The sequence below is a fragment of the Sus scrofa genome, chromosome X (genome assembly GCF_054392235.1).
Source record: "Sus scrofa isolate SSC_HxYL_T2T_F1_AM1 chromosome X, Sscrofa_HxYL_maternal_Yorkshire_Landrace_v2.0, whole genome shotgun sequence".
Lineage (NCBI taxonomy): Eukaryota > Metazoa > Chordata > Mammalia > Artiodactyla > Suidae > Sus > Sus scrofa.
In genome coordinates this window covers 64066184-64081488 of record NC_139401.1, presented here as the reverse complement: position 1 = coordinate 64081488, position 15305 = coordinate 64066184, and the positions used below count along the sequence as shown (strand labels likewise).

The following is a 15305-nucleotide window of genomic DNA, read 5'->3' as shown; positions in this document are numbered from 1 at the left end:
TTTAAAAAGTAAAGTATCTAGTTAGAGCTAGATAGTCTTCTAAAAATGTGCCTTATGTTTTATGTCATGTCTTATTCCAAACAAGATTTAAGACACTTCACAATATAGAAGAATATAAGTACTTAAAATAGTTTAAGAATAATTACTCTGTGCCTAGCCCCTTTCTAGGTGTTGAGGACATAAGAATAATAAGACATACAGGGTCCCTACCTTCTTTAGGCTTATATCAGAGCATAGCAAACTATAGCCTTAAATCATTAAAAAAAATAAAATTAAAAATAATGGTCATGACACATGAAAATTATATGAAATTCAATTGCCCATGTGTATAAACAGAAACATGCTCTTATATTTACATATCTCCTAGAGCTGCTTTCATACTATAGGTTGTTGCATATAACAACCTCAATATGGGCTAATGACATTGTCTCAGAACACAATTCAGTAAAAGCCTTTCTATGGGGCTCTGATAAGATTTCTGCTAAGTAACTGACTGAATTCTCTTGATTGAAACTTGTGCATCTGTATAATTACAGTTCATTTAACTCCTTTGCACTTTGGTTTCCACATCTGTAAATGGATGAAACAGTTCCTCCTTCAGAATTGTTGCTATTGCTAGGGTTAAAAGAAATAACAAAATATCTGCTGTATAACCAATATGCAAAATATGTTATTAATTCCCTCCCCTGCCCTCCCCTCACTGAGATTTGTTTCTTCTGGAAAGTAGCCAATTTAGGCCAGGCTTATATGTGGCTTCAAATTATAAGTCATACATTGACCTTCACATCAATCCTGGTAGAGAATTGGATAACTCAACTTTTATTCATCATAGTAAAGTTTGTCTTGCCGTTGCCAAGCCTAGGGCCAGTCAGATCATACCAGCTCAGGACACACAGTAACTTCACCCTATCAGTTCCACCTTCACCCTCTTCAGCTACAAAGTTAAATCCCAACAACATTCCATTCTTCCTCCTTCCTCCACATTTCTGCCTCAGGCCGCTGGAGGCAGTTGCTCTGATCTAATCATTTCATTTAATATAAGTACTGATTTGACTGTCAAATATCGGTCAGACTACCTAAATCTGGGCCACAACATTGGCTGACTTTGCTTTCTGCCTTAGATAAGTTAGCAACAGATAAGTGTGATGCATGTTTTTTCAAAGACCTATGCCTCCAGCCTTAGCTACAGAAAGCAGAAATGAAGTAGTTCTTCTGGCCTTGGTGAAGGATTAGCCAAACTTCTAGTGTACTTGCCTTTTTGTACCTTATCCACCCCCACCTCCTCACTTCTTACTCCCTCTCTTCTTCCCCATTTTGGCTGCTGCTTCATAACACACATCAATTAAGAAAAACCCAACAGCTCTGACACTGAACTATAACTGATAGTTGTTAGCCACGGGTACTAGCCCACAGCCTAAAATGGCAGTGTCAGAGGGATGGAGCTATCATCTCAGCTGACCCACTATGCACCTTGTAGTCACTTCAGTTCAGCTCCTTGTTAGGAGTTTCACTTTCCATCCTGAGGGTCAGTGCCCAGGTCTCATTGCCTTAGTGATACAGCTGTCCTATCCCCTGTCTTCGCCTCTTGCATCGATTCAACATTCAAACAGACTGGATGTCCTCCACATTTTTTCTTAGTAATTAAAAATATCAAAAACAGGTGTATGTTATATTGCTTTGTTACGTGGCAGTCAACTTTATAATAAAATCAGTATTGTTTGCTGATGTAATTTTGTCAAGGGCCCTTTTCTGTTCTACACATGGAGCTGGAGACATCTCCTCTACAGCATCTAATCACTGTGATAGGCCTTGAGATAGGTTTACAGCTGATGTAGATACTGAGGCTCAGAGAAGTGAAACAAACAGCCCAGAGTTACCCACATTGTAAGTTGTGGAGATGGGGCTTGAAACCAGGCTCCCTGGGTAACACATTCTTCTTTTTTTTTTTTCATCTTTTTGCCTTTTCTAGGCCCGCTCCCGTGGCATATGGAGGTTCCCAGGCTAGGGGTCTAATCGGAGCTGTAGCCACCAGCTGACACCAGAGCCACAGCAACACGGGATCCGAGCCACGTCTGCAACCTACACCACAGCTCACGGCAATGCTGGATCCTTAACCCACTGAGCAAGGCTAGGGACCGAACCCGCAACGTCATGGCTCCTAGTCAGATTCATTAACCACTGCGCCACAACGGGAACTCCAACACATTCTTATTTCTTAAGTAGCTTTAGCTAGCTTCCCCTTTTCTGTTTTCTAAGAAGCACTCACTTTAGAGGAGCAAAATTATACAAACCAAATTTTCTGCCCTCCTTTCATGTTACTGCCTCTTACCAGGCCTGGTTTTGGAGAGGGCATCTGTATAGCTTCTACAAGGGAACTTAGGGCTTTCCTTTGGGAAATAGAGAGGAAGGACAGCTACTTACATGTATTTGTTCATTTATTCATGCACAGTGCGTGATATGTAGTGAGAGAAATAAAGATGAAAGGCCATGGTCCTTGCCCTCTAAAGGTTCATGGTGAGGCTGGCATGTAAGCAACTATTCCCAGTCCAGTATGATTTATGTTCTAGTGAGAATAAGAATAAATTTCAGTAGGAGCATAGGGTAAAGAGTCTTTCACTATGTCGGAGGTTTTGAGATAATAGTGGAGAATACTTCCACACTGGGACCCTATGATATATAGGCTTGGGAGCCTCTGTCTTTACTAGAGAGGAAGGACTAAATTCTGGTAGCATACTCTTAGGCTTGAATAAAGGGTGTTTGTAAGGCCCTTCTTAGCCACAGGGTCATCAGTTCTCCACTGGGGTGACTAATGCTATGAGTGGTATTTGCATTTGCTCTAAAAGTATTAGGCACAGACTTGATCCTGTAGTAATGAGCTGTGCTGGCCAATATCCACATTTTCTTGTTTGGACTCATGCTTTTAATAATCTACTGTGCTCGGTTTTCATTCTTTGCCTTTCCTAGAGCCTAACTCCCAGTTGATCCACAAGGGCAATTAGTGGCTAAAGGAGAAGAGAGGTTTTAAGCTTATCATGGGGGAGTACAAGAGAAAGAAATAGATTCTAGTAGATAAAGGGAATCTACAAGAGGAATACCTCCCCTTACTCTGTTCCCTTAGGTAGGGTGTAGATGGATATAAAGAAAGGTAAAAGAATGGCTTAAGGTTGAAGACTGATGGTCATCAAGTCCTAAGAAATATGCAAATGTTATGTTTCTTTGGTCATTTGATAGAGAACCAAGAGTAGGGGTGGGAAACAGATTGAACTGGAGAAAGAGGTCAAACTTATAGTAAAAGTCAGGTTGTGGATCAAAGTTAAAAAGAAATTAAAAGTAAGTACAATTTGATAGAAAGACCATAGGCTCAAAAGGCTTACTGGAATCTCAGATGTGACTTAGGTTTCAGAGTCTCCCATATATGAGTTTGAATCCTGGATCTGCCTCATCCTAGTTGTGAGAACTTTGGCAAGTCACAACTTCTCTAAACCTTAGTTTTCTAATTTGTAAAATGAAGATATTTGTGTCCATAAGATTGCTGTAACAATGAAATGAGTTATTTATATACTTGGCACATAATGAGTTAAATGTAGCAGTTGTTTTGCTTTTATAGGAGGCTGATTACTAACTGCACGATTTTAGTTAGGTAAATTTCATTTCTTTGAACGAGTATTCTCAACTGTAAGTGGGGACAATGCTTATATTGCAGGCAAGTTTTTTGCAAGGATTAAAAAGATTAGGTATACAGGGCATCTGATCATATAATAGAAGTTCTAAAAATGATAGTGCTACTGGTTGGGTAACACCTCTCAGGAAATGGCAGGCATGGAAGGTGATAGATGTTTACTCTTCTATTTTCTAGATAGATCCTGAGAGAATCCTCAAGCTTAAAATGTAGATGTCATAAAAGAACTCATAGCTACTCTTTCCACCATCAACCTATTTCTGACCATGCCATACATTCAGAAAGAGGAGGGTCATTGATACAGGGAAGGGACAAGGAAGGATTTTTAGCCATCCCTTGAAATCCATCTCAAGACCTATTCCCTCCAGGAAGCTTTTTGAAAGTTCTGCCCCAAGGAACTCTCCCTTTCCTCACTTATTTAGGCACCTAAGTTTTACCCTCTAATGTGAATGCTGGCTTATAGTATTCATTCTTATTTCCCATAAGTATGACTTTAATCTTCAACTCAGTTTTCAGCCCCTGGATAGAAAAGTCCATGTCAAATCCTTTTGACCAATGTCAAACGTGTGCATCTCTTATGATAGCATAAGGCTGAGCAGAAAAGCCCTCAAGAAACACTCAGTATATTGAACACCTTTCAATTTAGGTTTTATAATAGCCCTGAAACTTGTGAGTGTCACAGATGGCACAAATGGAGATTTCAAAAAGCAAAGCTTTTTCTGTTGTCCTCCTAATGGCCTAAACTACATTTGTCTTTCCTCAAGGAATATTTATTGAATACTACTTACATGCAAAGCAATTTCCTTGGGCCCATGATGAATACAGAGATGAATCCCACCTGGATTTTGCTCTCAGGTTGCTCCATTCTAATACATGAGATAGAACCACCAAAACAGAGAGCCCTGATTCAAAATGCAAAGTGATTAGTGTTTTAAGAGTCAGAGAAAGGAATTTGGGGCATATTAGGCTTCCAATAGATATGGATGAGTTATGATGGATGATGCAAATTTGGGCATATAAGAGTAGTATAAAGGGCATCTGGGAAACCAATGATTAATTGCAAGATATGTACCTAGAACAAGAAATAATACTGTTTGTGTGGACTATAGTATATATGAAAAAGAATGGTAGAAAGTTAGATCAGAAAGATCAGTTGAAGCCAGGTGGAAGAAGGTAGTGAATTCCAAGTTAAAAAATGTTTGAGTTTATTCTGCAAGGGCCAGGAGTGGCGGGGGGCGGGGACTATGAAATCCATGTCTAACTGTTATCTGTCTATCTATCTATAAGGAGATTTTTTTTTAAAAGCTGGTTAGGCACAGGATCAGAACTGGCTTCTAGAGTATTCCATGTGGCATTTAAAGTCAGCAAGGATAGATATAGATCTACAGATTTATATCATGGACCCATTGATCTGGAAAACAGTCGTGGTCCACATTGAACAGGTAAGGAATTGATCTGCTTAAGATCACACAGGAAGTTTTAGTATGAAGACTGGAATCTGGGTCTCTTGATTCCCAGTTATTATTACGCTTCCATCTCTGCCTCCTCAGTTTGATTTTTGGCTTTCCTGTGGCAAAACAGAGGTGGGAGAAAACAACACTGGGGTCTTTCAACCAAGAAAAGCCCTTTGCTACTGATTCAAAGTTTGATTTATAATGAATCATCAAGTTGCAGCTCCCAATAAAGAACCTAGGCAGATGAATGCTAATGACATTTGTTTTCCAAGGCCTTGGGTTGATGTCTTTTTGGATATGGCTGCAACTTGGAAATGAGTGGGCCTCATATTTCAGAGGGTGTCATCTGGTTTTCTCATAAAAGGAAATGATAGCCTTAGGATAGACAGCTTTGGGTAGAAATGTTTTCTGGCTCTGACTGTGGCATATACTTCTTTTCCTGCACCCCTACAAGTGACCTGTAGAAATGGAACAGCATTGTCAGCTGTTATAATCTGATTTGCAACATGCAAGCAGCATCATATAGCCTAGTGGTTCTCAATTCTGGCTATACATAGCATCACCTATAGAGCTTCCAAAAATACTCATACCCAGGTCCTACCCTAATCAATGAAACTAGGATCTCTGGGGATGGGTCCCCAGTACTTTGTAAATTCAATGTTCCCAATGTGTAGCCAGGGTTGAAAACCACTGGTACTTGGGAATACATGGGCTTTAAAAATAAAGTGGACCTGAATCTACTGCCAACTAACTATGAGGTTACCTCTCATCTCCATGTCTCTGTTTCCTCAACTGCAGAACAGGCATAATACTTTTTATCTTTCAGGGTTATGGCCAATGTTAAATGGGAGCATATGCATGTATACTAAGTATAGTATCATAGTACCTGGAAAAGAGCAGGTGTTCAATAAAAAAGGTAGTTAAATTTGTATCAGTTACTTTATTACCATTATTATTATAATTTATAACTTTTTACATTAATAATAACAAAAAATAGCAGACACTGGGAAGAACAGTGGTTGCAGAATCGGGAGATTGGGGGTTTTAGTCCTCATTCTCCCACTTACAACCATGATTGTAAGTGAGTGAGTTCACCTTTCTGAACCTTAGTTTCCTTCTATATATAATAGAAAAGATAAAACCTATCTACTATTCTTTCCTCCCAAGCTTACTTGAACGTCAAATATCTACCTAGAAGAGCATTTTGAATTGTATAATGTCTTAGAGAAATCAGATTATTTTTATAATTTTAGTCATTTTTTAGCTGCAAATCTGTACCTGCTGCTAAAGGGGAAGGGTGTGTCCAGAAATATAGATACCATCTATTTGAAGAAACTGAATTTCTATGCATATAAATGAATAGTATTTGGTTCATACTTCCAGTTACATTGTATTATCATCATCTTTTTTCATATCTATCTCCTTCACCAGAATGACTACCAGGAGGAATTAAAAAACCCACAGAGCAATAAATAAGTACTTCATGAGTATTTACATGAAATGGACATTACTTGTGCCTGCTGGAGTGTTCAGAAGAGTGAGATTTGAGCCAGTGTTTAGGGATGGTTACAATACAGATGAGACATGAGAACAGGAGCCATATTGGGCAAGAAGCAGTATAAAATCTAACACTTCTTACCCTCACTGTATGCCAGGTACTGCCTATCAGTAATCTAATTCAGTCCTGGAACCACCTTATGAAAAGGTATTTTTTGTAAACTTTATTTAAGGTGTTTTAAGCAATCAAGAAATGTATTAATTTCCATTACAAGAGGCACAGAGGAAGATTGATTCTTCAGCTAGTCAGATCATCAGTAGATCATCAAGCACACAGTTCTCTCCACCTTTTCATACCCTACCATTCTTTTTATTTTATTTTATTTTATTTTATTTTTATTTTTAGGGCAGCCCCTGTGGCTTATGGAAGTTCCCATGCTAGGGGTCAAATCGGAGCTGCAGCTGGTAGCCTGCACCCCAGCCACAGCAATGCCAGATCTGAGCTTCATCCATGCCCTATTCCACAGCTTGCAGCATGGCCAGATCCTTAACCTACTGAGTGAGGCCAGGGATCAAATCTGCATCCTCACAGATACTAGTCGGGTTTTTAACCCACTGAGCCACAATGGGAACTCCAAGAAGAGGTTTTTATACCCATTTCCTAGATGAATTCCTTGATAGGTATACCTTGATAGAGTTGAAATAACTGTCCCAGGTACCACAGGTTGGAAGTAGTAGAAAAGCCAGGTCTATCCAACTCCAGACAGTGTATTTTCTATACTGTACCACACTGTCTTATCTAGAAGTAAGAGTTAGGGCTTGCTCTGATAGGGCCAGTGAGGAGACAGTTTAGAGAAGAGCTGTTAGTTAAAGTCTAACATTAGTGCCTGGGATAATAATGTGGGACCAACTCATAGAGGGCCTTGAATTTATATTAAGGAATTTGACCTTTATCTTGTACATTTTATAGCCACTGGTAAAATCTTTAAGGAGAAGAAAAGCAATGTGGAAATATTTAAGGTAAATCTACAGTGTTACATGGATCAAGGTTGACATTTTTTACATTTGCTTTAAAAAGTCTTGCAGATGAAAACTTGATAAATATCAAGATTTACTGACAAAAACTGAATGAATATCAGGATCCACTAACACCTTTGCCTAAGTGCACATGTGTCTATTTCCAGATGGTGTTCATTAGGCCATGAACACTTTTTGTAAACTTTTTTCACTTAATATGATTTTATATGCATATATTTTTTGACCTAGCCCAAATCCTTGTTATTTCATGCCTAATATGTATTGGTTAAATGCTTGTGAGAATTAAATTGTTTGCCTTATTAGCTTTTTTGGTTGGATCTGCCTTTTTGCTGTTAAGAAGCATGTTTTCTTGCCAATTATTTTCCTTATTGTTTTTTTCTTTTGGGTTAATTTCTTTGGATCTATCCTCTAAACTGGATCAACTGGATTAATGAGCATGAACTGTATCATATATATGATTTTTCATTTCATCCACATTATTCCAGAATTTTTGATGGCTGTCTAGATAGATAAGCTCAGTGTACAGTACCACCAGCAATGTGTGCATGCATCTGTTTCACCATACTCCTGCTGGAATGATTTTATTACAAAATTATGTGTATTTTGTAAAATGTAATATGAGTGATCTGAAAACTAGAGACATAAGGGCAGAAAGGTGAATTAGCAGCCTACTACAATAGTCAAGGCCTAAGTGAAAAGTGCCTGAGTTTTGGTGACGATGAATATAACAAGTTCAAATTCATCATCAAATTCATCATCAAACACTGACTAACCACCTACTCTGTGTCAGGTACAGTACTAAACTTGTTAGTACCTAAGTAAATCCTCTCAGTGTCTCTGTAAGATAATGTATTGTTGGTCTTAATTATAGTTGAGGAAAGTGAGACTGAGCAAATTGATGTAATATAAATATGAAGTTCCAGAACAGAGGTTCAAACAGACTTTCTGGAAGGACAGTTGCTGGAAGAATTCTTTTCTAAATCCAGAGCTGTTAGTGACCAAAAAGAACCAGATCACTGCAATATTGGGTACCTGCTCAGGAGTAATGTTCCATTTGGCTCACTGTCCAAGTTCTTGTCATTGTTCTCTCTTCTAGGAGACTCTGACAGTTTCAGCAAAGTGCGGCCTCCAGGAGAAAAGCCAACCATCATCCGCCCCCCAGTGAGGCCTCCAGACCCTCCCTGCCGGGCAGCTACTCCTCAGAAACCGGAACCAAAGCCAGACATTGTGGCTGGCAATGCAGGGGAAATCCCTTCGTCCGTGTAAGTAGGGTTGTTTTTCAACTTTGACCTAAAGCCCACCTTAAGCCACTAGGATTGCTTTCAGGATCATCATTATGGTCATGAACGGTGTATGTTGCACAACCCTGAGGCATCATTCACTTCATAGTGTAGGGAGGGAACTGTTCCAGACCAGCCCTGTTTGGAGTGTTCTACTCAACACTTAAGGCTAAGAGATTTTTTCCTGAAGGTGAAATGTTTTAACCTTAGTGCCTGATAAGAGACCCTTTTTTCTTAGTTGCCCTGATCTGTAGGGTGATAAGATTACTTGCTGTTTTCATGCTTCCTTGGCTCTGGAAATTTTTTTCTTGTTATTACTACTGGTTTTAAAAGTAATTTAATGAACAGATTTGTTTTACTTTGTGCTTTGAGTTTTTTTTTTTTTTTTTAAGAAAGGGTATGATTTTTAAAATTCCAAAATGATTCAGATTCTCCAGAGAGCCTCTTGCAGGATAGGAAGAGGATATCCAGAGTTGATATCCAGCAGGCCTTCCTGAGGCTGGCCTGCAAGTCAAGGAACCAGGTATAGGGTAGCTAAGATGGGGCCATAGCAGCTCTCAGGGAACAGCCTTGATTGGCCACAAAACTAGCTTGGTTGGCTTCTCCTCAATATTCTGCCTCCTGGTGTTCCTTTTTCTTGTGTCACTTGTTTTCTGTAATTGTAAAATTGGGTAAATAAGGAAACAAAGCCTTCACCATTTAGACTAATTAGCTAAGTATTTGCAAAATGCCAAAAATTACACTCTGAAACCAAGAACTTGTTTCACTTATTTCTCCCAAGAATAGCCTGAATGGGCAACATAGCTAGATCATGCTGTACCAAAGTGGTGGGGGCAGAGGTGTCAGCCATAGCCTCGGGGGTGCCTATGGTCTCCAAGCCATTTTACATTCTGATACTTGGAATTTTGCTCAGACTCAGATCCTTTGCAAGCTAAGGCAGGGGATGGCATAGGTGGCCCATCTGCTTCATATTTTTGTGTCCTTTCCATTGGCCATTGGGTCCCAGAAGCATTCCAGAGCAACTCATGGGACTTGGTTGGATTCTGTTTGCAGGGTGGCTTCCAGGACCAGGTTTTTTGAAACAGCATCCCGGAAAACAGGAAGGTAAGAGATATAGGTGACAGAAGAGAAATCAAATCACTTTTTTTAGTAAATACATCATTGGAGTTCCCGTCATGGCACAGTGGAAACGAAAATCTAAGAACCATGAGTTTGTGGGTTCTTTCCCTGGCCTTGCTCAGTGGGTTAAGGATCCGGTGTTGCCGTGAGCTGTGGTGTAGGTCGCAGACATGCCTTGGATCCTGCATTGCTGTGGCTATGGTATAGGCCGGCAGCTGTAGCTCCGATTTAACCCCCTGCCTGGGAACCTGTATATGCTACGAGTGCGGCCCTAAAATGCAGAAAAAAAAAAAAGTATGAATAAATACATCATAATCATTGTATTTCCTTTCCTATATTCTCTTTTTCTATTTTGCTGTAGCTCTGTCTCTGTCTCTTGGTCTGCATTTGTTCCCTTCTCTCCCCCAACTGTCTCCCTATCTCTTACCTCCTGTCTCTGTATTGTACTCTATACCTGTGTGTCTCTCTGTATTTGTCACTCTTGTCTATTTGTCCCTCTCGCATTGTTTCTTCCTCTGTCTCTGTAATTTTCAGTCTCTTTCTGTCTCTGTGTTTTTCTACTTATATCTCTGTTTCTGTCTTTGTCTTTTTGTCTCCCAATCCTTTTCACTCTTTTTCTGTCACTCTCTCCATGTCTCTTTCTTTGTCTACTTTTGTACCTGTTGTCTCTGCCTTTGTGATTTCATTTTTCCTTCTCTTTCTCTCTATCCTATCTCTGTCTCTCTCTTTCATGCACACATGCACACACACACACACACACACACACACACAGTACCCACATGCCAAATACTATTGCAATAACCTTGTGCTAATGTAGGTCTTACTTATTTTGTTAGTTTACTTATTTAGAACCTATTATATTCTAAAAGTGCAGCTGAAAGGAATGTATAGAATGTAATACTCTAACACAAATAGCCTTAGAATAAACATAGCCCTCATTTCAGAGGTAAACATCATACTTAGATTTTTTTTTTTCAAACTGGCTGCACATATAGCTCACTTAAAACTTTTGAGAGAAAGTAAAATGAACAGAGATTCCTGCCTCCACTCTAAACCCACTAAAACAAAATCTCTAGGAATAAGGCCTGGGGATTTAATTTTTTATTTTCTTCCCTTCATTTCTTCTTTCCTTTTTTTTACTTAATTTGTTTTTAAAATTCCTCAAGTGCTGATATACACTTTCCAAGGCCTGTCATTTGGGACCTTTTAGACTAGAACACATTGAAAAAGATTGCTTAGCCTTCAGGGACTCTTTGTGAATTCACTCAATGTTGCTCATCAGAGAGTTAGAAATTATGCTTCCTGATGGGTGGCAGCAGTATAACTCTTACAGGTGGTCAGTTAAAAGCAGAACAATGTGCCTTTACCAGCACTGGAGCTGGGTTAGACTTGACATCATCTACTCAAAACTGTGGGGCCTGACTCACCAGGATATGATTCTAAACAGCAGGTCACCCAAGTTCTGCTTGGCAGTCAGGCACAGGGAACCCTAGGCTGGGCCAACTCCTTCTTAGACAATAATTTACCATTTATTCTACCATAACAGATGAAAGTGAAATCCAAGCCTACTCCCCACCCCTGATTTCTCTTATCGGTAGAATGAAAATAAAGTTTTCACCTATGGCATTTTTAAAGCAAGCTTAATCCAATACCTTGATAAAAAAAAAAAAAGAAAAAGAATGAGAGAGAGAGAGAGAGAGAGAAAGAGAGAGCTTAATATTCTTAATAAAATATCCACCTATGAGCAGGACTACTTCTTACTTCCTGGTGGTCCTTCCTCCCTTCCTAGGATTACCATATGAGAAAAAAATGCTGTAGAAATGGAATGAACCAAACTAGAATTAACAAAATGAAATGGGCATATCTAAAGGAAAGCTTTTTAGAGGAAGTACTATCTAAGCTGGGGCTTGAAAGATGGGTAGAATACACTGAAAAATAAGAGATTGATCTCTAGCCTGGGGCAAAGAACCTGGGCATTGAGAAGGAATATGTACTAGTCCTGAACAAAATCCAATAGAATCTTTAAAGCAGCCTGACTTCTAATAGCCAAACCGGTGTTGAAAGCATGGAAAGATTTGTAACCACTGCCTGGGATTTGTCATTTAGTGCTCAGAGAAATCTTGGACCAATCACAACATAGGGGGCTTTAGTCAAAGCAAGCACTTAAGGCTGGAGACCCACCCTACCAATCCTATGACCAGGCCTCTGGAACCTAAATTTAATCCTGTACTTATCCCCAGATACTATCTTGGCAAGAGTGCAGGTAAGACCAAGATGGGTACATCAGTCCTCTGGTCTGTCATGAGCCACCTTCCTAGGTACTCACATGTTCCACCTGCTCAACATCTACAAAGGGAAGCTGTCTAAGTCTCTATTTTGTAACCACCACTTGCATCAGTGCATCTATGTGCTGGCTACTGGTCAAGATTTTTAGATTAGCCACAGTCAATCCCATCTCATTTCTAATGAAAAAAGATGATCTGTTGAACCTTTGCTCTGCCCCTTTTTGCTTCCCATTTGCTTCCCATCTGTACATCTACTGAAACCTGATATTTGATTGGACTCACTTCTCATTCATCTCCCTTCCACAACCATTAAAAAATTAAAGGCTCAAAGTAAAATGAGAAGTGGATCATCAAGAATAGAAGGGAGGGGAAGACATTTCAGTGAGGAAGAACAGCTTATGCAAAGCAGTTTCACAAAGTGATTAGAATTCCACTTTGATTAGAATTGGGGGTGAGAAGAGGGAAACTTGGCATGAGGTGAGGCCAAGAAGATGGATTGGGGCTGGACTGTAAAGGCCTTATATTACATACTAAGGAGTTTGGCCTTTATTCTGTAGTCCATGGGGCCTTGTGGAACATTTTTAAGCATGAAAACACATATTCTACTCTTCCTGAGTTAAAAAAAAAATATCTGGTGGTAATGAGAATGATAGGTGGGAAAGTAAAGCATGGAGGCAGGGAGAGCAATTAGCAGGATAATCATCCTGACAGGAGTTGATGAGGCCCTGACCGGTGGCACTGTTAGTAAGAATGGAATGGAAGAACAGATTTGAGATAGACTCATTTAGACTCTGCTGACTTTTCAAACATGGAACATTAGAGAAGGATTAAAAGAGAAGTTTAACTTAGGCAGTTAGGTAGATGATACCAATAGTCATGGAGGAGCAGTTTACATGGGAAAGTGTCTCTGCTCAATTTGGACACAGTGTTTAGGAAGATTCTGTGGGACATCCAGACAGAGATGTTTATTGGGTACCTACAACTTAGACTAGTAGGTGGGGCTCGACCTACATAGACTTAGGGGTAGAACTATTGAGTACAGCCACTGTACAAATTTATGGGGCTATTCACATATACTGTCCACCCCCCTTGGGGGCCTCTCAGTATTTGATGGAAATTGAAATCATAAATGGGAATAGGATCACTCAGAGAGTAGGTATAAATATACTTAAGAGAGAAGGGAAAAATAATGCTCAGCATATAGCCCTTGGACCAACTGGTGCCTAGGATTTTCTGTCCACACTATATGGAGCTTGATTGTCCAGGATGTCTCTTTCCTCCAACCATCCCCAGACAAAGCTATTTTAGGACTTATCTAAGTGCATCAAGAGGATGGGCAAGGCTGACTTGGTCTTCAAGGCAAAGGAAAATTCATATTTCATATGGGATTTGCCCTCCCTTTTTGCCCTTTTCCTATTGGAGATAATCACAGAAAGTAGTCTTTGGTTTTGGGCCAGTATCTCTGGTCTCCACTTGCCTCCCATAGCATAGCACTCAAAGGATTGTGCTGGCACTTGAAAAATGTCTTTGTGTCTGGAAGATTGGGCTCTCTTAATCTGCCAGGGAGGTTGCCTAACCTATAAGAATGGAGTGAGATGTTTTGAAACATCTCGATAGAATCACTTCCCTGTTTTTCACATGACCTAATTGGCATTGTCCTGGTAGTGTCACTTACCCACTTGCTTTGCTTTTTCAGTTTTGATTTCTACAGTCTTAGTGAAATGTATTTCCTCCTTTACCCACAGTTCTCAAGGCAGACTTCCTGGAGATGAGAGTTGAGGCCTCAGGTATGTAGTATCCACTCCTGATTATAGAACCTTGTTACAAGAAGCCTTCTTTCTGAGATCTGAGTTTCTGAGGACTGGAATGTCATGTAGGTCCAGAGGGTGAGAATTCACCTCTATGTCTCAGTTCACTACCCTATAATTACATGACCCTTAAACTCACTGCCTTTTAATTCTGAGGCCTTCTGTGTTTTTAAGTTTCACTTTTTTTTCCTTTTCTTCTCCCTCAGCCAAACTTCAGTGTAGTTTTACAAATTGCCTATGAAATAAGTTCATTAGGAATCTTAGGCTGTGATATTTTAGACAATTACATTTCCTTCTCTGGGCCTCAGTTTCCCAATATGTAAAATGAAAAATTTGGAACCTTCTAACTCTGACATCCCTTGGGTCTATAAGAAGATCAGTAACTTCTCTTTTGATATTATAGCAAGTCCCAGGAATCTACTTTAGTATCTATAGAGGGACGTCATTCATTCATACCAAATCATTATTTCAATCATACCAACCCTCCACCCTGAACCTTCATCCTTAGTTGTTTATATTTGTCTAATACAAAGAACTTTCACTTCCATTGTCTCATTTTGTCCATATCAATTGCCAGAAGTAGGGGAGACAATATGTGCTTTAACTCAACAAATAAAAGAACTGAGGTCCAGAGGGGATAAGTAACTTACTAAAGTCACCAGAGTCATAATGATCATGGAAATTTATTTCTCTACCTAGGAGTTCTGATTGACTATCAGACTGCTGGCATGTCATGAACCAATACACATATAAATTAGATCCAGGTATCTGGAGCAGAGCTTTTCATATACTCCTTAACCTTCCTTTTCTTCCTATCACTTCCTGTCGCTCAGAACTCTATGGATAGATTAGCTTTTCCTTATCAGATCTTATAAAGGTGAGTTTCCATGAAAGGAAGTTTGGACTTATTGTAGGGCCATAAAGGCAGTGGCCATTCTGCAAGGGTGGTAATCTCAGAGTTATCAGGCTTCTGCATCCCCTCTAGACTTTTGGGGGATTAGAGTTAAGGCTAAAAGCACACAGTTTCAGGCCCTGATTATAGCACCATCTTAAATCTGTTTCATGGGATCTGATGTACAAAGGCTTTGTCCTAGCCCGCCCCTATTCCTCAAAAGATTAGCTCTACCAATTGTAAGGTTAGCTAC

The 15305-nt window shown here is 39.6% G+C and overlaps 1 protein-coding gene across 12 annotated transcripts in view; it reads left to right on the top strand.

Annotated features, from left to right (window-relative positions):
- Positions 1 to 15305, top strand: part of OPHN1 (oligophrenin 1) — a 631870-nt gene that overhangs the window by 541157 nt on the left and 75408 nt on the right. For 6 of the 12 annotated variants that reach the window (XR_014835159.1, XR_014835161.1, XR_014835160.1 and 3 more), the window contains 3 exons: positions 8765 to 8930; positions 10002 to 10052; positions 14098 to 14139. Coding sequence is in view for 7 of the 12 variants with exons in the window: in XM_021080304.2 (XP_020935963.1) it covers positions 8765 to 8930; positions 10002 to 10052; positions 14098 to 14131 (251 nt within the window). In the remaining 5 variants the exon portion in view is untranslated. Of the gene's footprint in view, positions 1 to 8764; positions 8931 to 10001; positions 10053 to 14097; positions 14239 to 15305 lie in introns of all 12 variants that reach the window. The other 6 variants (XR_002340743.1, XR_014835158.1, XM_085007358.1 and 3 more) reach the window with 3 other exon arrangements.